Genomic DNA, 27,616 nt, shown 5'->3' on the forward strand with positions numbered 1-27,616 from the left:
TTTCATTGCTTCCCCATGTTCAAATTTTATAAGACTCACCAATGTTCACTATAGTTTCTAGCATATTTCTGTCTTTAAACTTGATTTCCAGGATAACATTTAAACCCTAAATTCACATTAAAACCCCCCATATTCTTAGAAGTAAGAGAGATTATACCTTAGCTCTACTTGGTGTTGGCCATCATTTTCCTTAATACTTGGTGCTACTGTTTTGCCCTCTTTATATTGATATTTTGGCAGAAGGGAAGAGAGTCTCTATGACCTTGAAAGATCATTTTCGATCAATATTCAGATATACCTCTCAGTGGTATACCCAGTATCTAACTGGTAGAATCCATCCCTAGTAAAGCTGCAAGCTTGCTGTTTTATGCTTATTTATGTGCAAACTACATTCAAATATCATGTTCATCTATTTTTAGATATATTCTTCATGTAGTGCATGGGAATGACTTTGCCTTACAGGAGACGGAGATAGTCTCTTTATGGAATACTGGCCATGTAATAATAATAAAAAATAATCACAATTGTTTATGAGGAGCAAGGATAAATCTCTACTAGCAAGCCCAGTCTATAGACACTGTCATACAATATCAATCCTACTTTACAGAGTAAATTCCTAACTCCTCCAAACATATCTCAGATCATTTTATGAGCCTCATCCTCAAGTCCAGCAATATAAAAATGGTAAACATAATGAAAAATGGCAAACTTAACAAGCAGAGATTAATATTATAGAATTACCTGCCCTTAATATTCCTTGTCTAGGGAATTCACAAGGTGACCAGCTAATCTCGCATATGCTTGTACATTTGTTATTAGTTATACCAAATGAAGATATAACCCATGCCAAAGCCTTGGGTTGACTATGCTTTAAACTGTTAATGGAGAAGGACTTCTACTATATTCACAATAATTTATTGTCATTTTACAGTAAAGCTAAGTTGTAATTTAACATTCACTAAGGATCCACTAATTGACAAAACTGTGCAATTAGCTGTGTGTATGTGAGGAGGGGTATAAATATAGCTAAGATGATGTCTCTTCTTTAGGATATCATAATAAGTTCTAAAGTATACATAATATCAATGGTCAGAAAATAATACCCTAACAGCAGACTGTGATAATGATCACATAGGGGCTATAATGGAGATACATGCAAAGTACTATTGGAGCACAGAGGAAAGAATTAATTCTTGCTTAGGTGGGAATAAAGGAAGGCTTTGAAGAAGACAATGAATATGAGCTGAATCTTTAGGATTGGTTGAACTTTGACAGGCTGATGATGGGATGAGTGGCTGGTATGGTGGGGGTTGGAGATGGTGGGGTGGGGAATGGAAGAAATGAGTATATGTTGAGTAAAGGGAAAAAAGCCTCTAAACAATGTAAGTTTCTTCTTCCCTGACTGCCACACGTTTTCAACTTTGTAGAGGAAAAGGAAGAAAATCTGTGGAACCAATTGTTTTGGTTTCTTCCATGTGATCACAGCATTGCTTATATGGATTGTCAAGTAAGGGATGGGCTCATAAAAGGATATTAATGTGTCATTTTTATTGAGCAAAGTAGCATTACAGAAAAGGTGATTTCAGAGGCACATGACTCTTTCATTACAGCCTTCAGGGGCAATGTTTGATCACTGAAAACAGGCTGCTTTGTTCAGCTTTCTCTGATGTTTGGCCTTATCCTGAACACATATGCTCTGACTTGGAAAGAATCAGTCTGTAAAGATTTAATAGATTCTAGATTTGCATATTCAAAATGCACGTCTTGTGGTTAAAAATGAAATGAAAACTATTTTTATATCTATATTTACACAAACACATAGTTCAGACACTCATCTCAGCAAATTTTTAAAAGGCAATTAGGCATATTATATGTGCTTGTTCTGAGATTATGAAAGTTGGCTGTTTTTTAAATTAACCATTTTATATTTTCACTGAAAAAAATGTATTTTAAGAGACACTATAATGATGATAACGATGTACAAGAACTCTTCAAGTTTCAGGGGTTTGAGATTTGCTGTATGTTCTTGTCGCCTATCATGGACATAACTTTCTAGAGTTGGGTGTCACTGACCTCTCTCTTTATTAAAATGAATTAATAGCTTTCTTGCTTAGAGAAAATTGGAAGTCACAAAGAATTAAAGATAAATGTTAAAGATTAACATTTCCATGAGGCTCTTTTCCTTACATGACTGAAAAAAGTGATTTTCTTTTTTCAAAGCGAGAGGGATGATTAGAAAGAGACCTGAGGTGTCAAAAGCCTTTTGTGCGGTGACTAAAACTCACAGAATTTTCTCTTAGAATTCTCTGGCTTCTACCCCCTGTGAATTGATATGTAATCTCACATAAACTCATCTTTTAATTTTGAATTCCAATGGAAAGTTTGAAAGAAAGATGGCATTCCAAGTGAGTCAGTTTGCTATACATTACATCTGCAATTAGACATTTGTTGCGTTGAAATTAAGCCAAACAGACTTCCGCTGAAACAGGATAGGTCCAATTACGTTCTATTTCGTGTGACACAGAAAAATCTTACCATGTAACTTTGCTATTTAAAATCCTTCCCTTTCCCTGTCCTTACTTACAACATCCTCCATCTCAGTGACGCTGAGTGTTTCCTCTACCTGACATGTCCTTCTCTCTCTTGGTGAGTTTTGCAACAATCTCAGAACAGAGATTATTTCAGTTATACATTTGTTGTCTAGACCAGTGCTTTCCAAACCTTAATGTACTTATGAATCATCTGGGGGTCTTGTTAAAAATGCAGGTTCTGATTCAGCAGGTCTAGGGTCTGGCTAAGATCCTAACAAGCTCCCAGGTGATGCAGCAGGACACACTTTGGATAGCAAGCGCCTAGGTACATATGACATCTCATTAAATTGGCATTAGTTCCTGGACACTGATAACTGGAAATGTAAATTCTCTGACTCTGAGGTTGCTTCAGACTTTGATTGGCTTTTTTGTTTATTGGTAATTTTTTTTTTTTTAAACTTTGGGTTTATTTATTTATTTATTTTTTATTTATGGCTGTGTTGGGTCTTCGTTTCTATGCGAGGGCTTTCTCTAGTTGCGGCAAGTGGGGGCCACTCTTCATCGCGGTGCGCGGGCCTCTCATTATCGCGGCCTCTCTTGTTGCGGAGCACAGGCTCCAGACGCGCAGGCTCAGTAATTGTGGCTCACGGGCCTAGTTGCTCCGCGGCATGTGGGATCTTCCCAGACCAGGGCTCAAACCCGTGTCCCCTGCATTGGCAGGCAGATTCTCAACCACTGTGCCACCAGGGAAGCCCTATTGGTAATTTTATAAAGACATTGCACGATCTGGATTCCCTCTACTTCTCCAGTCTCCTTTCTTACCAGTTCCCATTTCTTACTTTATATTTGAGACATAACAAATTATGTGAAGTTTCCAGAATGTATCAGACTCTTTCGCTTCTCACTGCCTTTTCAAATACTATATCCTCTGCCTGTCCTAACATTTTGTGATGCTTCCTTTAAAACTCAGCTCGGCTGTCATCTCCTCCACAAATCTTTCCCTAATCTCTTTCCCATATAATTGCTTAATTAAATGCCTCCAATTTACTCTCACAATGCCCTGTATTTTCTATATTATAACTTTCTCATGATCTGCTTCAATTGTCTGCTTACTCGTCTGTTCCCTTCAAAACAGTGCTTCTATGGGGAAGGCATATGCATTTTGTACTACTGCCAATTGCAATGTCTGACACATAGTAGGTATTCATTAAAGTTTGCTGAATGAATGAGGAAGGGAGGTTGATGTGTTGGTAGTTATGCAATAATATAATGCAATATTTTTTTCATGAAGCTTAAAATTGAATTGGGAGTAACAGAAACTAAAGTCATAAAAGGTTAAGTACAGGATGAGATAATACTGTAGAAGTAAAATGTTACTATGTGATTAATTGCCGAATGAGGATCATAGAAAATAATTATTCTGAGTTCACTGGAAGAAAATGTCACTGTGGTATTATTTTTTAATATACCAGTTTGTTCCATGAGGGATTTGAGATGGCTGACAACACAATGTATTGGAGTTAATAAAAAGTATGAACGCATGTGTAGTTAAGGCAATAGTATGAGAAAAGGAGGGAGTTTAGAAGTATACAAGGAACTCATATACTAGCATGTCTGCAAAAATGATCCTCATTAAATAATAGACGGTAAGGTTGGTGTGCTAATTTTCATTTCCACTCTGCCTGGGAGGCTGACTTCTGTGGAGTCAGCAGCTCCATTGTCCTCTGGCTTCTGGCTGAATTGGGGCAATGGGGTGCCCTGGCAGATGATCCAATGGAGGAAAAAGAGTGAGATCAGGACATTTATGTTCTTGTGTTGCCTAGAACTGTCTGTGCCTGTGTGTAAATTGTCCCTTTGTTAAAATCTCCTCAAATTGTTTTAATTTGCGTGTGCCCCCTGCTCTCTGTATAGACTTTGATACAACCACAGAGTTGTTTAAAGCTAGATTGAATGCTGGGTTTAATAACTTTTATGATAACCATTAATGCTATAAAAATATTTCAGGTACTTACTATATATCAGGCAAGATTCTATGAAGAGATGTTTCAACAGAAGAATTCAGAAAACCAACCAACAAACCTAAAATCTTGTGCTCATATTATTTACATTTAAGTGTGGTAAAGAGGGTATAAATCGTATTGGAAGCAAGGAAAAATTGATATGTTTCAAACCCCACAGTTCTGCAATGTTTATTTACATCAACCTCTAGTTTACTGCTTTATTGTAAAGCAGTAATATCCCAGAGATGTAGTTTTGGGGTTGTTTCCTTTTTACTGGGGGTAGATTACCCAGAACTTTTGCTTCTCCTCTTTCCTGTTGCTAATCTTTCGGTTATTTCACTGCTCAGTGTTCCTCCATCAGGAGATATAAAAGGGAAATAAATGGATGAAAAATTTAGCTTTGACATCTATGATAAAAGGTTTGTTAGGAAGGAGACTGAAATCCTGAACTAAAATGAAGCTTTTCAGTTTATCTGGGTTTGTCTGCCCCTTATTGCCATAAAGATGTTGAGAGTTGTTTCTAGCTTGTCAAAAACAAGAGATAAAATGGACAAAATGTTATATTCATGATGATGAAGAGAACTAGGTCTTATAAATAGATATGGTGCTCTTAATATAAAGCCCTGGTGTACAGATGCTCTGTCTTTGGATGTTAGATTGTATTACAACCTTATCTGCAGTACTTACTCAGATCATTGTTGACTCATGTGAGTTTAATTCTATGACCTAGCCAAAAAAAGATCATAAATCCCAGCAGGGGAAGACATGGTTGTAGCTTGACCTTGGAAAGATGAGCTAAAGGTGCTGAGGACCATAAATTCAATTTACAATAATAACAAAAATAAGATTGTTTACACTTTGCCCAGTGGATGAAGTGAAAATCTAATATTTTTCCTGGTACATGCTGTATATTTTGCCAAGCTTGATTAAATTCCTGTTTAGCAGGTATCTGAGAGGAACTGAATAAAAACACTTCATATGAGACTTTTGACTCCTACTTTGTTCTTCATTATTGAATTATTTTTTTAAAAGCTGTTTTTCTTTTTTTTTTCAGGTTCTATTTATGAAATGTTTGGAAATGAATGCTGTTTGTCAACAGGAGAAGTGATTAAAATTACTGGCCTCAAAATTAAGAAGATCATAGCTGAAATTTGTGAGCACACTGAAGGTTGTGAGTCTCCACAACCATTTGAACTGCCTATGAATTTTCCAGGTACAGTATTTTGCAACCATTTCTCATTTGTAAAACTGTATTCTTAAATGTTATATACGTCTCTACAACTGAAAACAATGAAAAAGTGGTAGTTTTTGTTTTTATTTACTCTAGGGCAGTGGGTGAAAAAATCGGGATTCTTATAGTTTAGTGATTTTAAGGACTAATAGGCAAATATTTTCTCCCCTTTTCAGTAAACATTGTTTACTTAGGACTTAATATTTTCTGATAACAAATATTGAGTGAGTTTAACTGTAGGCACCATTAGTTGTGTCAGATAGTGGGAATGAAGAAATTAAAGATATATTTTCATAAGTTATGTAGAACTAATTAATATTTCCTAAACATATTTACCCTCTTTATTCCTAGATCCCTGGATCACTGCTAAACTTCACTGTCTGGCCTTACTGACAAGTTTGGCTGCTCTTCTTTAACTAGTTAATCTTCAAAAATTAGGTCAGATATCAGGTCTCCTAGAAAACTTTTGCTGACTCTATAATCTAATCTAGATATCTCTATGTTCCCATAGTATCTTGGGCACCATAGCATGCACCTTATTGGGTAGTAATTAATGATTTTCTTATTTGTCTTATTCTTTAGACCAGGGTTGGCAGACTTTTTCTGTAAAGGACCAGATAGTAAATATTTTAGATTTTGCCTGCCAAATGGTCTCCATAACAACTACTCCACTCTGATGTTGTAACATGAAAGAAGCTACAGATACTACATAAACCAATGAGCACAGGTGTGGTTCAATAAAAATTTATTTACAAAAACAGGTGGCCAACAGAATTTGGCCTGTGAACTATAGCTTGCTGAACTCTGCTTGAGACTAAAACTCTTTGACAGATGAAATATGACATATGTGGCTTTATTTCTATGAACAAGCACATTTTCTGGCACAGGGAATGTGCTCAATAATTTCCTGTTGGTTGAATAATTGTTTATGAATGAACGATTAGTGAAAGAGGACAATCTAGTAAGCTGTTACAACATAATGTAGTTTATGGTATAACTGAAGTATGCATGGGTTCTGTGAGAGTCTTGATAAGATGGATCTAACTCCAGTTGGTTATGCTTCAGAGCATGGATTTCGGAATCATTATATTTGAATCCCAACTCTGTTACTTCTTAGTTAGGTAACCTTGCCAAATTATTTACCCTCTTCTCACGTAAAATGGGAATAATAATACTATCTCTTAGTGTTGTTGGGAGGATTAAATATTGAAATATATTTAGATTGGTTAGAGTGATATTTGTCATATAACAAGGGCTATAAAAAAGTGTCAGCTTATATTACCATTATTAACATTATTATCATCATTGGTGGAGTCAGGGAAAGCTTTTCAGAGAATGTTATTCTTGAGCTGAGGTTTGGAAAATTAAAAGAAGTTAACTGTATGAGGAGAGGATTATTCCAAGTGATCCAATATTTTATCCCTTTCAACTGAAATCTTACTCCTTGTTTAATTCTAATTACTCCTCATTACCCCATCCTATATAGCAATAGACTCCCAGTTAGATTTTAAACTCAAAGAATCCAATATGTTTTTAAGCCATCCTTCCTTATTTGTGAATTTTCCATTTCTTGGGGGGTTATGATTTCTAATTTTATTTTATTGTGGTCAGAAGACATACTTTGTCTTTTGAGACTAGTTTTATGGCTTAACATGTGGCCTATCCTGGAGAATGTTCTGTGTTCACTTGAGAAGTATATATATTCTGCTGTTGTAGCATAGAGTGTTCTACAGATGTCTGTTGGTTTATAGGATTGTTCAAGTATTCTATGTCCTTGTGGATCTTTTGTCTAGTTCTATCCCTTTTAGAAAGTGGAGTATTGAGGTTTCCAACTGTTATTGTTGAATTGTCTGTTTTTCTTTTCAATTCTGTCAGCTCTAGCTTCATGTATTTGGGGACTCTGATGTAAGGTATATATGTGTTTATAATTGTTACCTCTTTTTGGTGGAGTTTCCCTTTTATCATTATATAATATTCTAAACAATTTTTTTTTTAAATCTATTTTTTTCTAATATTACTGTAGTCACTCCAGTTCTCTTTTGGTTACTATGTTCGTGGTCTACCTTCTTCTATTATTTTACTTTCAAATAACTTGTGTCTTTGAATCTGAAGTATGAATCTACAAGTAAGTTTCTTGTAGACAGTATATAGTTGGATGGGCTTTTTTTTTTAATCCATTCTGCCAACCTCTTCCTTTTAATTATTTAATCCATTTATATTTAGTGTAATTATTGGTAGTGTAAGATGTACATCTTCCATTTTGCTATTTGTTTTCCATATGTCTTAGGTCTTTTGTGTTTCTCTATTTGTCCATTTTTGCCTTCTTTTGTGTTAAATAGATGTTTTCTAGTGTACAATTTTATTTCCCTTTTTTAAAAAAAAAATCTTTATTTTTTAGAGCTGTTTTAGGTTCGTTAGCAAATTTGAGCAGAAGGTACAGAGACTTCCCATATACTATACTACCTGTCTCAAATTTGCACAGCTTCCTCAATATCAAAATACCACTGTCTTTTCATGGTGTGTAACATATCTTTTTAGCACTGAATAATAGTTCATTGTCTGTATATACCACCATTCATTTTGCTATTCACCTATTGAAGAACAACTTGGTTGCTTTCAAGTTTTGGCAATTATGAATAAAACTCCTATAAACATTCATGTGCAGGTTTTTGTGTGAATATTAATTTTCAACTGATTTGGGTAAATACCAAGGAACATGATTGCTGGACCATATGGTAAGGATATGTTTAGTTTAAAGAAACTGCCAAACTGCCTTCCAAAATGGCTGCATCATTTTGCATTCCTACTAGCAATGAATGAGAATTCCTGGTGCTTTGCATCTTCATCAGCATTTTATGTTGTCAGTGTTTTGGATTTTGGCTCTTCTAATATGCATACAATTATGGTATCTTATTATTGTTTTAATTTTCAATTCCTTAATGATGTATAATGTTGAACATATTTTCATATGCTTATTTGCCATGCCACGTTCTTTGGTGAGGCATCTGTTCAGGTCTTTTGCCCACTTTCTAATCAGGTTATTTGTTTTATTATTGTTGGCTTTTAAGAGATCTTTGTGTATTCTGGATACAAGCCCTTTATCAGGTATGTCCTTTGCAAATATTTTGCAAATATTTTCTCTCAGACTGTAGCTTGTCTTCTCATTCTCTTGACAATATTATTCACTGAGCAATTTTTTAAAAATGAAGTCCAGCTTATCAATTATTTTTCTCATAGATTTTGCCTGTGGTGTCATGTCTGAAAATTCATCATCAAACCTAAGGTCATCTAGATTTTCTGCTACATTATCTTTTAAGAGTTTTATAGTTTTGCATTTTACACTTAGCTCTGTGATCTATTCTGAGTTGATTTGTGTGAAGAGTGTAAGACCTGGGTCTAGATTCTTTTTTTTTTTTTTTTTTAACATGTGAATGTACAATTGTTCTAGCACCATTTGTTGAAATTACAATTTTTGCTCCTTTGTCAAAGATCAGTTGACTATATTTAGATGGGTTTATTTCTGGGCTCTCCATTCTGTTTCACTGATTTGTTTATTCTTTCACCAGTACCACACTGTGTTGATTACTGCAGCTTTATAATAAGTCTTGTCAGTTCTCTGGCTTTGTTCTCCTTTAATGTTGCTATCCTAGGTTTCTTGCCACTCCATATAAACCACAGAATCAGTTTGTCAGTATCCATGGAATAACTTACTGGGATTTTGACTGGCATTACATTAAAGCTATAGATGCAGCTGCAAAGAACTGACATCTAAACAATATTATATATTCCTATTCATGAAGATAGAATATCTCTCCATTTATTTAGTTCTTTTATTTCTTTCATCAGAGTTTTGTAGTCTTCCTCATATAGATCTTGTACATATTTTGTCAGATTTATACCTATTTCATTGTTTTGGTGCTAATGTAAATGGTTTTGTGCCTTTAATTGCAAATTCCACTTGTTCATTGCTAGTATAAATTAAAGTGATTGACTTTTGTATATTAGCGTTGTATCTTGAAACCTTGCTATACTTATTAGTTCTAGGAGTTTTTTATTGATCCTTTCAGATTATAATTGAATACATTGTTGATATTATTATTATGAGCAAGCAAAATTTGTAAGATTAACTAAGAATAAGAAAATAAAAGTTTTTACTTTATCCTCACTTGTTCCTTTTCTGCTGCTTTTCCTTTATGTAATTCCAAGTTTCTGACATACAATTTTTCTTCTCTCTGAAGAACTTTTTTTAACGTTTCTTGCAAAACAGGTCTATTGGAAGAAATTCCCTCAGTCATTGTTTGTCTGAGAAAGTCTTTAATTCTCCTTCGCTTTTAAAGGATATTAGGATTCAGATTTCTTGGTTGGTGGGGTTTTTTTTCCTCAACGCTTTAAATATTTCACCTTCCTCTCTTCTTGCTTGCATGGTTTCTGAGGAGTAGTTAAATGCAATTCTTACCTCTGTTCTTCTACAAGTATGATAGGTAAGATTTTTTTCCTCTGACCTTTTTCAAGATTTTTTCATTATTTTTGATTTTATGCAGTTTGAATATGATGTTCTTATGAAGTTTTTTAAAAAAATCCTGTTTAGTGTTCTCTGAGCTTCCTGGATCTGTGGTTTGGTGTCTGGCATTAATTTGGGGGAAATTATCAATCATTATTTCTTCAATTATTTCTTCCGTTCTTTTTAAAATAAATTTATTTATTTATTTATTTATTTATTTATTTATTTATTTATTTATGGCTTCATTGGGTCTTCGTTGCTGCGCGCAGGCTTTCTCTAGTTGTGGAGAGCAGGGGCTACTCTTCGTTGCGGTGCCAGCTTCTCATTGCGGTGGCTTCTCTTGTTGCAGAGCACGGACTCTAGGCGTGTGGGCTTCAGTAGTTGTGGAACGTGGGCTTGGTAGTTGTGGCTTGTGGGCTCTAGAGTGCAGGCTCAGTAGTTGTGGTGCACGGGCTTAGTTGCTTTGTGGCATGTGGGATCTTCCTGGACCAGGGCTCGAACCCATATCCCCTGCATTGGCAGGCGGATTCTTAGTGCCACCAGGGAAGCCCATTGCTTCTGTTCTTACTTCTCTTTCTTTTCCTTCTGATATTTCCATTATGCATATGTTACACCTTTTGTTGTTGTCATACAGTACTTGGATATTCTGTTCTGTGTTTTTGTTTTATATTTTTTTCCTCACTGCTTTTCTGTTTTAGAAAGTTCTATTGATATATCCTCAGGCTCAGAGATTCTTTCCTCAGCTATGTCCAGTCTACTAGTGAGCCCATCAAAGGCATTCTTCATTTCCATTACAGTGTTTTTGATCTCTAGCACTTCATTTTGATTTTCTCTTATGCTTCTGTCTCTCTGCTTACGTTGCCCACCAGTTCTACTTTATCCACTAGAACCCTTAGCGTATTAATCATAATTGTTTTAAATTCCTGGTCTGATTGTTCCAACATTGCTGCCATATCTGTGTCTGATTCTATGCTTGGTTTGTCTCTTCAATTGTCTTTTTTTGCTTTTTTTAGTATTCCTTGTACTTTTTTTTCATGATGGTTAGGCATCATGTACTGGTTAAAAGGAGCTGTAGTGAATAGGCCTTTAGTAATGTGGCAATAAGGTGTGGCAGGAGCGGAAACATTCTCTAGTCCTATGATTGTTATAGTATTTTTGTGAGCTTGTGCCTCTGAATTGTGAACTTCACAAATGCTTCTCAGTCCCATTCTCTGCATCTTTAAGTGGAACGGGATGGCTGGAGTGGGTTGGAGTTGGGTATTTCCCTTCTCCCCTGTGGAAGACCAGAGCAGGCTAAAGCTGGGTATTTCCCTTTCCCCAAGTGGAAAGGTGAGAGTGGGCTTTTGTTGCGTATTTTCCCTAAGTGGAAGGCTAGAGTGGGTGTTAGTTGTGTATTTTCATCCCTCTGGGTCAATGAGTCCTGATAAAACACCAATAGTTTCTCTCGAGGGCAGGTCTTATTAAGAACAGAATGCTCTGGCCTATTTCAAAATGGTTTCTTTTACTTTCCCCCCACCAGAAGCATGAGGGGATTTTTCTCTGATATTCACTGTGAGAGCCTGGTTAAGTTTTTGGTGGTAAAACTTAAAAAATTGTGGGCCCCCCTATGACTAAGTTTCTCTGGAATTTTTTACTCTCAGACTTGTCCACTCTGAGCCTCTAGCAATTCATCAATTACAGGTCGGATTTGTCTACCCTGGTATTGGTTTTTGTAGCAGTTTCTTCTGTGGTAAATTGAGATTCTCTGTACTTGCCTGTCTGTCTCTCCAGTTTTGGAGGCGGTAGTTTGTCCTGTGATCTCACTTCTCTGATATATCTAAGAATAGTTGTTGATATTTCAGTTTGTTCAGCTTTTCACTTTTTTTTTAGGACAGAATGACAACTTCCAAACTCCTTATATGCCATGCTAGAAACCAGAAATCTGGTGGTTTTTAAAAAAATACCCATATATATATTTAGTTATTTTATCAGTGGTAGCCTGGGGATTACAATTAATGTCTTAATTTATAACAATCTAGTTTGGATTAATGAATTTAATTTCAATAGCATATAAAATTTGGCTCCCATATAGCTCTGTTTCTTACCCCTTGGTTCAAATTTTTATTATTATAAAAATTACATCTTTATACATTGTGTGCCCATCAGCACAGATTTGTAACTATTTTTTATGCAATTGTTTTTAAAATAAGATATGAGAAAAAATTGAAAACAAAACATACATTTAAATTTTCTTTTAATTCACTTTCAGAGTTATTTTTACTGATACTCTATTTCTTCACATGGAATAGAGTTACTGACTTGTGTCCTTTCATTTCAGCCTAAAGGACCCCCTTTAGTGTTTCTTGTATGGCAGGTTTGGTAGTGTTAAATTCTCTCAGTTTTTGTTTATCTGGAAATGTCTTAATTTCTCCTTTATTTTTAAAGGATTTTTTTTTTCTGGACAGAGAATTTTTGGTTAATAGTCCTTTTCTTTCAGCACTTTTAAGTATGTCATCCCAGTGATTTCTGTCCTCCATGGTTTCTAAGTAGAAATTAGCTTTTAATCTTATGAGAAACCCTTGTACCTGATGAATCTTTTCTTCTCTTCTTTTTTCAAAGTTCTCTAACTGTTGGTTTTCAACAGTTTAATCATGATGTGTCTAGCCATGGATCTCTGAGTTTATTCTACCTGGAGTATGTTGAGATTCTTAAATGTGTAGATTAATGTTTTTCATCAAATTTTGGAAGTTTTTGCCATTATTTCCTGAAATATTTTTTCTACACTTTTTTCTCTCCTCTCCTTCTGAGGCATTCATTATTCACATATTGATATGCTTAATAGTGGACTTCCCTGATGGTGCAGTGTTTAAGACTCCACGCTTCCAATGCAGGGGCCGTGGGTTCGATCCCTGGTCAGGGAATTAAGATCCCACAAGCGGTGGGGTGCGGCCAATAAAAAGAAAAAAAAAAGAGGGTGTATTATATGCTTGATGGTGTCTCATAGGTCTTTGGGGCTTTGTTTATTTCTTTTCATACTTTTTATTTCTTAGAATGGATAATCTCAATTGACCTGTTTTCAAATTTGACTTATATTCTCTATTTGTTAAGACTTAATAAAATACTTTATTAAGTATTTCCATACTTCCTTTTCATTCGTAAACATAGTTTCTTTTAGTTCTTAAAAAGTATTTAATATAGCTGTTTAAATTCTTTCTCCAGGAATTCTAGTGTCTGGGCTTTCTCAGAAGCAGTTTCTATTGATTGATTTTTTTTCCCCTTGTTTATAGGCCAGATATTCTTGTTCCTTTGCCTGTCTCACAGTTTGTTGTTGAAAACTGGATATTTTCAACAATATAATGTGTCAGCTCTAGAAGTTGCATTCTCCTTCCTCCTCAGGGCTTGTTTTTGCTGGTTGTTTAGTGACTTTTCTGAACTAAATCTGTAAAGTCTGCATTCTTAGTCATGTGTGGTCATTGAAGTCTCTGCTCAATTAGCTTGGTGGGCAATGAATGTCTGGACAGATATTTCCTTAAACAACTGGAACCAAGAAGTCTCCAGTCTTTGTTAAGAGGTTCTGTGTTCATTTGGAGGCATGCTTTCAACACTCAACCAGGCAATTGAAAATTCTTGCTTAGCTTTTACTTCCTGTTCATGGAGCGCTTCAAAGTCAACAAGATTTGAGAGCTTACAGACTTCTCAGGTCTTTCTTGAGCATGCACACAGTTCTGGGCATGTGCACAGTCATATACATGTATGTGGTCTTCTAGATTTCCAGGAATATGTTGGAACTTCTCAATGTCCTTACGGACATCTCATTCCTCAGCTTTTCCTTTTAGGCTTTTTGGTTAGCCCATTTCCCCGCCCCCCCCCCCCCAACTGTTACACACCACTGCAGGCAGCCACAAAAATTAAATAATTGCCTCTCATTGTTTTTGACAAATGCTCTGAGGAAAAGTATTTTCCACTCACTGAGCTCAAAATAGATCAAATAGAGACAGCATTACAAATAGAATCTTCCAGGAAGTCACCAGACATATCAAATAATGACAATTTTCTGAGAATGATCTTTGAAGGAACTCTAACTTCTTTCTCCTCCATTTTGTGACTGCTAGGCTGCTGGCTTTGCCATGATTGCGGGCTGTTGGTTTTCAAGGCTACTGTGGAGTTGAAGGGGGTTGGAAGAATGGGAATACAAGCAAGTTAAAATGCCACAAAGTTTGCTGTTCTTACCAAGATTCAGCTACTTTTTCATTAATAAATGTTCTCCAGATTGCTGCAATTCTTTGGTTAATTTCCAGAGTTCTGAAAAAATTAATCCTGATGATTTTTTTTTACCAGTTTTCTCTGCTGCTTTTTGGAGGAGGCAATTTTCAAAGGTCCTTATTCCACCATTTCACTGACATCATCCACCCTTCTGTATTGAAGTAAAGTATATGAACACAGATCCTTAATTTCTCATTGGTAGTTCAAAAGTTTTGTTGAAGATGACCATAACCTTGGAAAGGGTACCTAGGGTACCCTTTCTTTGCAAATAAAGATGCTCTACTGAAGAAAGATATCCAACCTTCAACGAGTAAATATAGCTTTATAGATGCAGCTCCAACAAATGAAAACTCAAGCAACAATTAAGAAAGAAAAGCTTTGTTAATTTGGCAAGGACTCTTTAAGGGAACAAACTGGAAGGTGATTTTTCACTAAAATGTGAGTGGGAAACTAAACTTGCAATATACATAACTGGTTGCATATCCTATATTAATGTTATGTTTCCATATATCTTTATTATGTCCCCTCAAAAAATGTTCAATATATTAAATAAAAAGCAATCATTTCAGTTCTTTATGGAAATAAACATACTGCTTTAGAAGCATAATTTGTTATTTTAGAAGACAGCCCTCATAGCTAAGTCCTTTTATGAACTAGGAAACATGCCATTCTTGCCAAACACAACAAAAATATATTCTGATATTTGGTAGTTGATTGCGTTGTCCACATAGATCAGTAAATCATGTAATGTTTGGGTTATAATGAAGTTCCAAATTTCTGGATTACTTCTTGGAAATATTTGTTCCTCCTTAATAGTGTTATTAAGCATGAATAATAAACGCTTTCTCTTTAGACATAAGAAATATCCTGAAAGAGTTTCAATACATTTTTTTCTGATGGACAGAGTTTATTTCTAAACAGCAAGTTTACATATTATCGCTAAACCATATGTTCAAGGAAGGTTGTGGTTGCATCTATAAAACCACCATTAAAATTACAAGGCTAGATTGAAGATATTTTTCTGTTTGAAATTTTAGATCATATTTTATGAATTTTATTATTGTGGAGGAATTTTGTTGCTGGAGGCAACAAAATGTGTAAGAAATGTGAGAGTAGAGCTTAGACATGGAACATTCTCTACTACTCTACAGTCTATCCTGACCACATCACACTCTCAAATGAGAATCCTAATGATGTGCCAGACACCGTTCTAAATACTTTTGCATATAAAACTGTTCTAGGGGCTTCCCTGGTGGCGCAGTGGTTGGGGATCTGCCTGCCAATGCAGGGGATACGGGTTCGAGCCCTGGTCTGGGAAGATCCCACATGCCGCGGAGCAACTAGGCCCGTGAGCCACAATTACTGAGCCTGCGCGTCTGGAGCTTGTGCTCCGCAACAAGAGAGGCCGCGATAGTGAGAGGCCTGCGCACCGCGATGAAGAGTGGCCCCCACTCGCCGCAACTAGAGAAAGCCCTCGCACAGAAATGAAGACCCAACACAGCCAAAAATTAAAAAAACAAAAAACAAAAAACAAAAAACGGTTCTAAACACTTTTATGTATATATAGGTTACTAATTGAATTCACATTTTACATATGAGAAAATGGAGTTACAGAAAGGTCAAGTAACTTGCCCAAGATCACATAGTTAAGTAAGTGGTTATGTTAAATCTACACTAGCACTGTTCAATAGAAATTTAATGTGTATTCATCCAACATTATTTATGTGGCTATCCCAGGAACTTCACTTCTTCGACACATGGTCCACTCCGTAGGGTTTCCCCTGAATGAGTGATCAGAGCAAGCCCAAGATGGAAACCATAGTCTTCTATAACCTAATCTCAGAAGTGAAATACCATCACTTCTGCTATATTCTTTTGATCAGACAGACACATGCTGGTGCAATCTGGGAGGGGATTGCACAAATGTGTGACAACCAGGCGGCAGGAACAGGAATCACTAGAGCCATCTTAGAGGCTACCTAGCACAGATATTTTTAAAAGTAAAAAAAAAAAAAAAAGTGAATTTATTTTAATAATGTATTTTAGTTAAAAATATGTATCTAAAATATTATCCTTTTAATATCTAATCAATAGAAAAATTATTGAGATATTTTACATTCTTTTCATGTTAAGTCTAAAACCCAGCATGTATTTTCCGCTTACAGAACATATCAAGTCTGGCCATGCAAATTGCAAGTGGCCAAATTTCAAATGCTCAATACAGTGCTCCAACTGTGGTACTGTATTGGAGAGCACCAATACAGATCTAAACTGTTCCAGAGTCTGTGCTCTGAAGCACTTCTTCCTTAATCATAGAAAAGAGTGAGATGGTCTTTTTGTCAACCAACATCAATGTTATAATGGGGATCCACAAATCCCCTGGATACGTGGCATCCTTTCTAACTTTCCTGTTATATGCAGTAAGCATTGTAATGTTAAAAAATCTAAATTAATGCTACTCCTAAATAACATGACATAGGAATTTTTAAGTGAATGTTAGAAAATTTATTAACTATAAAATTTCCTTCATATGTTTAATGGATTTGAGTCATGCTTTAAAGACAAACTTTAGGCAGTGCTTCCTACATAAATTAATTTCTACCAGATAAATGGAAAAATGGATTTCATCTGTCAAGAGGTCAAGCCATCTCTAAGTAGCCTCGCAGCTGCCAAGCCGACTTGCCACACTTCATAAATTAGATCAGTAATGAAACAATAAGCCCATATGAATGTAGTAGTTGCTTCCTCATGGTACAGCAGACAGCATGAGCATCATGCTTTAATGGTTCCCCTTGAGCCCCATCTCCCATGGGTGGGATAGAACAGGCCAGGTGGGTGCCCAACGCACAGTGGAGGAACACTGAGTTTAGGAAATCCCCAAAGTATAAGAGGCTGATGGCCAATCTGCCATTCTTTGCCCTTGAAGAAAGCATGTCTTTATTACCTTGGGATGTAAGAAAATCTCCTTGGAGGAGAGGAGGGAGACTTTAGTATCCTAGAATGCCTCTCAGGAAGGAGATACTCCCTATCATTTCCATACTGGTCAGGAAACAAATATTTTACCTCCAGTTTCTGAGGCATGTAGAAATGCTGTGGAGGATTATCTCCCAACATATCTATATCCCTTAGCAGTAAGACTGTTTCCAAAATCATTTAAATTATAAATGTGAAAAATATAGGAAAGTAGTAAGAATAACCAATGACAAAATTGGATTAATAATATAATTATTTCTTCAAGAAATTGATTAAGGTTAAATGATGAAAATTTATGAAACTTGCTCCTTTATGCATGGATACCAAAACACCTAATACACACATAATGTATGTACATTCATACATTAAATATATTTAATAATAATTCACTTAAAATTCAAAACGAATTTTCTCATTGTTTCATTTGGGAAACTATGTACTTAATCGATAGAAAACATGTAATATTACATTCAATGGTGATTTATTATATTTCATGTACCGTTGAAATGACTAAGTCTTTCCCATTTAGCCATTTTATGATTGTAGCTATTTTTTGACTATAATATCAGTTTATAAAGGGACCTGATAGGAAAATTATGTAAAAATATTTAAAATATATTTGATAGCTTTATAGTAAATAACTTTTTGTCTTCTGTTTTTTAAATGACTTATGTTAAAAGAAGTAAGCTACAGGGCAGAATTTGCTCTTATTTTTCCATCTGGATGTTATGATGACACATGATTCAGAAAAGCCCTAAATAGGGCTCTCTGCTTTTTGGACAATTTTCTATTCAAGGAATCATGGACCATTCTTCCAAGTTTTCTCGGTCAACCTCTCTTAAGGCATCTCTTCCCCACTGTGCTCACTGAAGCAAAATGTGAAGTAATCTAAATGCACAAAAAATTCAGACTTTTACACTAATTTTTAGTTCCATTTTTTTTTGGCCTATGTTTTCTTCACTTCAGTACATGATCAGATTTCTTTTCTAAGTCTTTGGTCTTTTGATAACTAAAATATATATTATCTGGAACACAAATGGACTGCAGTTCTAGGTCAAAATGTTCTTTTCACCTACCCATGTACATTTTAGAATCAGAATGGAATTCTGTCAGAAATATCATTTTAAAATAGGCTTTTCTACAACTGGCACTGTTCTATAAGTTCTCATAGTATTAATATTTTGTGCACATCTTCTAAAAATCTATCTCATCACTTTTTGCGCTTACCATCTCCTTCTCTTTCATGCACAATTCCTTCAAAGCTCTTTATGGTGTTGCCTCAACAGTATCACCATGGAGGAACTCTCATGAGGGGAACCAGACTGTCCAACCAAATTGTCTACTCAGGTCTTCATTTCCTGAAGTGGACATTGGCAAAGCACGTTACTGTATTTATACATAATTACATATCAGAGATTTAGAGGTTCTGTCATTGGAACAAAAGATTTTTTTCAGTAGACTTTATTTTTTAGAGCAATTTTAGGCTTTCACAACAAAATTGGCATAAAGTACAGAGATTTCCCATGATTTCCCATATACCTCTGCATATGCATAGCCTCCTCCATTGTTAACATCCCCTACCAGAGTGGTACGCTTGTTACAACTGATGAATTTACCTTGACACCTCATAATCATTCAAGTTCATGGTTTACATTGTAGTTTACTCTTGTTGTTGTATGTTCTATGGGTTTAGACAAATGACATGTATCCACCATTATGGCATCATACAGAGTATTTTCACTGCCCTAACAATCCTATGTGTTCGGTCTGTTCATCCTGTCTCCCTCACAACCCCTGGCAAGCACTGATCTTTTTACTGTTTTTGTAGTTTTGCCTTTTCCAAAGTGTCATACAGTTGGAATCATAGACTATGTAGTCTTTTCAGATTGGCTTTTTTCGCTTAGTAATATGCATTTACAGTTCCCCTATGTCTTTTCATGGCTTTCTAGCTCACTTCTCTTTAGCACTGAATAATATTCCATTGTCTGGGTGTACCACAGTTTATTTATACATTCACCTACTGAACGACATCTTAGTTGCTTCTAAGTTTTGGCAACTATAAATAAAGCTGCTATAAACGTCCATGTATAGATTTTTATATGGACATAAGGAACACAACTTTTTGAAGTTATAAAATGTATTGATTTTTCCCAAATTTACCAATGCCACATCTATCTTGTAGAAAATTAGAAAAGGGAAGAAAATGCAGGGGTGAGAGCATAGCACCCTATAATCTCATCACCAGAGCTATTTAGCATTAATATTTAGTTTCCTTCTATTGTTTTCCAGTAGTACACCTACACACATACAGACATGTTTTAATATAATGAGAAATAAGCCTATTTCTGAGGACTTGCCTATGTCATTAAATATTCCTCAAAACATAATTTTTATTTTCTATATAATAGTCCATCATATGCTTATACCATAATAAATCCATTCCAAACATGGTCATTTATGCAATTTATGCTATAATGAACAGCCTTTTAACTGAAGTTTTGCCTGCATTTCTGATTATTATGATAGTTTCATATACATAAAATTATGACTTCAAAAGTAAAAATGTTTTTAAAGCTTTTGATGCATATTGCCAAATCACATTCAGTAAAGATTCTGCCAATTTACATCCCACCAGGAACTAATGACAGGGCCCATCTACCTGCTTTTTTCAAGCTATTACTTAACTGTCCATCCTTCCTCACTCCCATTTTTTAAATTAACAGCTTTATTGAGCTATAATTTACATAGCATAGAATTCAGCTGTTTTAAGTATACAGTTTAATGGTTTTTAGTGTCTCTGTCTCAGGTTTGGTTTTTTTTAGCAACATGAGTTTAAATAAATGAAAAGAGGTAATTGTTAAGTGCTTACTACAAACTTTGGGCTGTAGAGAGTACTCAGTGATTGTTAAATATCTTTAAAAAACTTTAGAGAGGTTTCTTTGTTTCATGAGACCCAGCATGGTTAGGCCTCTTATGTTCTCATTTCAGCTCTATCTTCCTTATTATGAAAATAAGTTCTTCTGGCCTTTGGGGGCAGCTGGTCTATTATGCTTAGTTTTTGATGATGGGGTAAATTTTCATCTTTTTCTAACATATTCTGTGTCTTTTTGCAATACTTTATTGGGAAGTTAGAGATTGTCACGTCTAGGCTGCTAGACAGTTGACGTTTAAATCCCTCTTGATCAGATATTAACCATATGAAGCTCCAGTTTGTCTATCTGTAGTGCCTAAAGTGATCAACAACAGCAAATCCAGTCTCTCTGATCTTTCCTGCAAGCTATAGTCGGGGCCGATCTCTGAATAGTCTGAACTAGTTCCAAAGGCGTTACCTGCGACGGATCTCCCAATGCTCTAACAAGACTTATCTCAAAAACTGCTCATGAGCTCTTGCTGACTAAATACCCAGTCAGATCTTCTGTATGAGGTCCAGGAAACTGTTTCCCAGAGCCAATCCAGTGGAAATGATGGTGGGCTTGCCAGTTGAAGAGTTATTGCCAATTTCAGGTGGGATTTTCAAATTTATGTTATTCGAGTTAGTTTTTTGGTTGCCTAGTAATATGGGATCAAAAGGATGCGCTTAGGAAGAAAATGTTCCTTTATATATGCTGGCGAATTTAGGAAAAAAAAGTTTGGTTTTCTTTATTGTGCAGATCAAAATCTATTTAAATCTTAAGCTCTGAAATCCATTTAAAACTTATGGTTACGTTGGAAAATTCTCTCTCTTCCTAATTTGAATTTAATGTAAACTGATTTTTAATTGTTTTGCATAATCATGGGTAACAGATTTTTTTGAACACTGCATGGTAAAAATCAGCAAATATGTCAGACAAAGCACAACATTAAAGGAAACACCACAGCATATGTTGACAGTTATAGAAGAATTGCTGCTGTTTTCACCCTTCACACCAGAATAATTTTTTCAATATTTACCTCCCATGTGTAGAGAGGGAAACATATGGGGTTTTATATAATCATAGGCATAAACAGGTGGCTACTTAGGTACATTTAATTTGCAAGCAACATCAATACTGAACAACGCAATCAGCACCACATGGCTCCCAAACTCTTTCCACTAACATTCCATTAGCAAAATTAAGATCATTAAAATAGAGGGAGGGTATACTCCTCCCTCAGTTGGCTTCAACTACCCTTCAGAGCCATGAATAAAACACATTTTCAAAAATGCCTTGGCATTTTGCTGCTTCTTTTGTTCAAGGGAACTTCAGCAACTGTGTATAATATATACCTTGTGAATAACTACAATCAGCACAATATTTGCATTTAAAATGTGCTTACATCTCCCTATAATCTGCTTAATATGGACATAAAATTTTGGTGGTTAAATTCTAAGCAATTTATCAAAGCCTGGAGTCAGACGAATTCCTCAAAGCCACCTGGAAATATTTCCCCAAAGGCAGTCCACCTAAAGAGGTCACCTGAGGCTCTTTTCCATAATCAAACACTCTGGCAAAATCTGTAATGGTAGCTGGTAACTTTTTTTGCTCAGCCTGTGTCAGATACTGAACTGTGGATTCTACATATTTTGTCTCATCTAATTTGATCCAAACTGGATCCTCTTTGGCCCTGTAAGTATTCATCTCTCTGATGTTATAACCATCCTACAATGGCTTAGAATTCCAGAGTGAAAGAAAATGATATGAAAGAATAGCTATTATTTCTTGTATTTTGCTTTTTCAGTGCTTGCTCTGTGTCAAGTGCTATCTAAGCATGTTACATGTATTGACTCATTTAATCATCACAATGGCTTTATGAGGTAGATGAAACAATTTTCTCCATTTTACAGAAAAGGAAATTATAACCCTGAGAGTTTAAGTTCTCAAGTTTACACAGTGGGGAAAGGACTGAGACCAAACTTAAACCCAGGTTGTTTGAATCAAAAATGCATACTTTTAACCACTTCACTTTCCTGTTGGGATAGTAGTGTGTTGCTGGGCCTGAAAATTCTATTGCCTAAAGTCAGCAAGAGCCAGGAGTAGTAAATGTGTGATATTTTGACGGTCTCCTAATAAAGCCTTGCGAGAGATTTGGGGGACCTAATGTCTGTGGGCGTTCTTTCCAGTCCTGATACCTCTATGTGTCTTCTCCTAACAAAAGGGGCAGTGCTCTGGAGAACTGTAAGAGTCCAGAGACCTGTGCTCTTGCCAAGGTTTATGAGAAGAAGAATTTCTGACATCTTCTCGCCTCATCCTAGGTCTATTACTCATTCTTACTGCTTAGGAGAGAGAAAGCTTTAAGATGAACAAGGATGTATGGCACTTTTAATAGTAAAGCCATGATTATAACAGAAATTTAGGCATTGATATCAAATTATATCATTTGATTTCAAAGTCTAACATTATTAATGTAAATTATTTGTTAAATATCTCAAATGTATTAGATATTGCATATCACTCCTTTCAAGGCCTTACTGGGAAAATAAAGGTTTTTTCATGCAGTGGTTGAACCATTGAGGTAAAAATGAATCAAAAGATTTTACGATTTATTCTTTTTATCACCAGGTAAAAGAACTATAAAAATTAATAGCTATTATAGATAATTCTGATTTCATTATACATGTAAAGACATTCACACATAGGAATTCTACAGCCACACTTAGCATCTAAAACACTTAACAAACTTGGTCACCATCTTAGATATGTCTTCTCCCCCTCCTAAATACTCCATTAAATTACTACACAAAATTTTCTTATGAATTTGACTTTCCTCACATTCCTTGTTTCTGCTCTTGGAGACTTCTGTCAAGATTGTTTGAATCACTCATTAGTTGATGATTTTCAATAATCTCAGAAATCTGGAGAATTTTCTCACAGTTTGGACATTATTATTATATGTTTCATTACTTTGCTCAAGAATTTTGAGTTTTTTGCTTTGATAGGGTATTTCATGCATCTCGTTTTAATCTGAAATTAAATAGAGGTGCTTGAGCTAAGATTCTAGTCAAAATACCAGATTTGGGATAGTCTTGAAGAAGATAGTTTTTGTAGGATGTGCTGACCTAAGAATTGTCTTGGAAATGTAACAAAATAATAGGAAAATGTGGAATGAGAAACCTATATAGGCAAGTATAAAGTAACAAGGATGCTTAGGAACTTGATTGCAGGACAAAGTGCCATTTTGAAGAGGCAGAGGCATACACTCACAGAAATAAGTGAAACACACTTTGCTTTATTGGCAGAGAGACAAGACACATGATCAAAAATATGTAGCAGTCTGATTTCTCTCTAAATCTTCTCCTTCACATAACTCAGTCCATTAGAAATTTTTGAGCAGTATCTCAAATATGTATGTATTTATTTAAAATTATGGCAGCTATGCGTATATATGCATGTATATTTGATGTGTTGTTAATCTATATCTCAAAGGCAAATTTCTTTATGATGATAGTGGATGTGAATCTACATTTTGGTAACTTTAAATTGTTAAAGAAGTTTCAGCCACTCTTCATATTTTATTAGACGAGAGTGTCATTGTTTTATTTCATAATATGGCTAAAGAACAGATTGAGTGAGAGTAGAAATGTCGACTTCGTCCTTTTTTTTTTTGTTCACTTGTGTTTATATTAGTTTTATTTTCAATACATGATTTCTTTGCAAGAAACGTGTGAAGCCATTTATCCATTTTGTGAGATTTACTTTATTTAAAAACTGTGATAATGTATTCTGGAAACCCACTTACATATGGCCAGGTGGTCTGCAGCACACTCAAAGAACATGACCTTGTGGACAGCGCTGTCAACCCCTTCAGCTTGTGCAGTTCCCAGGCCTCCCACGTGCCTGTACCTCCAGGCACGTGGCCATCTGATGTATGAGGAGATGAGACTAGTGCCAATCAATGTCAAATATCAGTGAAGTTCACTTTCTTATGTTGCTCGTTTTAAAAAGTTCTAAGAATTTCTGCACCCAAAAGGAGGGTGAAAGGCTGGACAAACAATTTACGATTTACAATAATAATGAAAGGCTTAAATGTGTAACCCTATGATTAAGCCCTTGAGTTTTAGAGACACAAAATCCTATTTGTATCTTATGAGCTGTGTGATGATAGAGAATTTATGGTATCTCTTCAAACTTTCCTGTGGTTATTTGTGAAGTGTTTGTTTTTTATTTCTAGTTACCTCGTATTGTAATTTGGAAAATTGAATTCTATGTAAATTTCCAGCACATTCTAAGCTGCTAATATTTTAATAATCCTAATTTTGATGATATGAGTGGAAGATGAGAATTAGTACATAAAGTTCACTCTAAGATTCCTTATCTCAGAGATAGAGGGAATATATTTGGTTGGAACTGTGAAAGCAAGCTAGAGATTAGACAAAGAAAAAAGATTGTGAACTCTTTTCACACATAACATCTTACACAATGATCTTATGTATATAAATAGTATTGTGATACACAGGTGGAAATTTTTATTTTTTAAATTACTCACTATTTGTGTGAGAATTGATGAGATAGAGAAAAAAGTAGAAAAAAATCTGATGAGTGTAAATTCTGCACGGTGAACCAGGAAGTTATTTTTGCTCTTCTCCTACTGGAGGGTCTGGAAAGGCTGACCAATGCAAAGGGAGGGCCAACCTGTGAGACCCACATACATATCTTGTGAACTGGAATAAACATGTTCTCATAGGAAATGTCCTTGTAAGTCATTTGTGTGACAGGGAGGTGGCCTGGGGTGGAGGTCAGATTATGAGACTTGGATTTAAAAGGTCTGACTTGAGATTCTATAGCCACGACTATGAAAATCATGACCGTTTTTATATCCCCCAGTAATAATATTTGTTTTACTGTTCTTGAAAGAATATAAATGATGCATATGAAAAAAATTGTTTAAGCTTGTAACTTTTTAAACAAATTTCGTTTGTTACTCTTACTATTAATAATAATGATTGCAGATCATTAAGAATTGGATAAAAATATAAACTCCCCAAAAAAGCCTGAGATTCAAGGACAAGATCTTAAAGACTAAATTTACTTATTGACTGTTTTTCAACAGATCAACTAATTGCATTTCCTTATAATTTTTGTTTCTCAAGGAACATACTCCTTATGAACAATTTCTCCTAGGTAAAAATAACACTAATATCCATTTTAATAGGTAACAATCAAATTTGGAAATAGAAATCTATTTTCTTTTTGCTTTTTAACTTACATTGTGAGGATTACATATTGGCTTATTTTATTATCTCTCTAATGATCACTCAGCTCCTGAAATATGTTTTGTTTTGTGTTTTGAAAAAATAATAAATTATATTTTCTCTAGTATAAAACTATTTTTACACTCTTTCAGAAAAAGATGGAGAAAAAATTGGTTGAATTTAAAGCTGATCATATCTATGGTGCTATAGTTTATTCTGAAATTAAAGTTCCAATATGACATCATTCACATATGTATATGAATATATACATATATATCTGTACATACTTGCCCTAGTTTATATGGTATCGAGTGGCTGTTTGTAAGAAGGGACTCTTTGGACTGGCTGCAATAACATATAAAGAAATAAGTTAATAAAATATTTTTCCTGTACTCTGCCACTTAGTATGCTAAACTGTGTCCTTAATCATCTTCTAAGGGAAAACACACAGATTTCTTAGATAGATTTTTCTTGCAATAGAGACATCCAACAAGACAGCTCTGAAGTGTGTGATTAACTTGAAATAATAGTGGCCCTTAGGGTTTCAGGCTTTTTCTACTTCATAACATTTAGGGTCTGTTATTACCTTAGGTGAACCCAATTCCCCAGGAAAGAAGATGCTGAATTAATTCTTCTGTGACTTATGTCATCAATATAGCGAGGATAGAAATGAAACCATGTTTCTTTACGCTTATGAGATTCTAGGTAGCTATTATTTAAACTTATTTCACAAAAACTGCTGAATTTTTTATACCCTGATGATGACTGTGGACTCTTAGAAATAAATCTTCACATGGAAACAAATGAGATTAAACATGTGCATGCACTTGCACACGGGCACACACACACACAAATTCAGTTACTGTGGAGAATTCGAGAGTACTGTTTTATTGGATTTTCCCTGATACAAGACATAATAAAATAAGAAGTTCCTTCAAAGTAAATGTTTCTTTGCCTTACTGTCTTCAAGCACACCATGCAGGGAATGAACACTATTTGATTTATAAAGGTTTTCAGGACAGATTGCACATGCTACCTTCCTCAGCCTTTGCCAGGATTGTATCACCCACTTTTTCAGAACATTTATATTTAAAAGTAACCAAAATCCTGTATTTTTTTTGTTTGAGCAAAGATCGAGTAAAAAATAACATCATAAATCTTTGTACCATAACCCAAAATACACATAAGAGACATTGTAACCTGGTTAATAATAATTTGATACATAGATAAATTCAATTGGACTGTATTTTTGACTAAATGAATAAATAACTTTTACAAGCTATATCATTCTAGTAGGATTCTTTACACACTGCCTTCTTAGTGTATGCTATTATATAATAATTGTCTTAATTTACTTTGGGGTTAACAGAGCAATTACCTAATTTTTCCTTTGTTCTTATTTTCTCTGGAATTTATTAAAATTTATTCAATAAATAAATTTCTGAAAGTGCTACAAAACAGATGTGCTTATAAAATAAAAGCAAAATAATTCAAAGAGAAGAATGAAACTTAAACATGCAAGCATAAAAAACTGTGTCTTAAAGAACAAAAATTCATTGTATCAGTGACTATCCCAATAGTATTAGAGGAAAAAATTTGAAATAGTGAAACTATGGCAAAATTAGAAAAGTAATGAGAAGAATGAATGATATATAATCAAGAGTATTCAATGCAGAACAACTACCTAACCTGGCATTTCTCAAGGAGAGTTATGTGGATCACTAATATATCGTGACATACTATTTTGTAGTTTATTTATGTATGTTTCCCCAAGAGTTTTAGAATGAAAGAAATTTGGGAAATTCTGCATGTTATATTCCCCTCTTGTGAGTCACAGTGCATCTGAAGTTTCTGAGAAATCTTAAATTACTTGGAAATATGTAGATACTTTTTATTGTGGTAAAATGCATATAACATCAAATTTACCATTTTAAAGTGTACAATTTAGTGTCATTACGTACATTCACAATGCGTTACAACCATCACCAT

General features: G+C 34.9%; 1 protein-coding gene across 1 annotated transcript in view; it reads left to right on the top strand.

Annotated features, from left to right (window-relative positions):
* THEMIS (thymocyte selection associated) overlaps positions 1–27,616 on the top strand; it is a 162,193-nt gene that overhangs the window by 29,230 nt on the left and 105,347 nt on the right. The window contains exon 2 of the mRNA XM_061207203.1: positions 5,586–5,744. Coding sequence (XP_061063186.1) covers positions 5,586–5,744 — 159 coding nt within the window. The remainder of the gene's footprint in view (positions 1–5,585; positions 5,745–27,616) is intronic.

This window comes from Eubalaena glacialis, chromosome 12 (genome assembly GCF_028564815.1).
Source record: "Eubalaena glacialis isolate mEubGla1 chromosome 12, mEubGla1.1.hap2.+ XY, whole genome shotgun sequence".
Classification (NCBI taxonomy): domain Eukaryota; kingdom Metazoa; phylum Chordata; class Mammalia; order Artiodactyla; family Balaenidae; genus Eubalaena; species Eubalaena glacialis.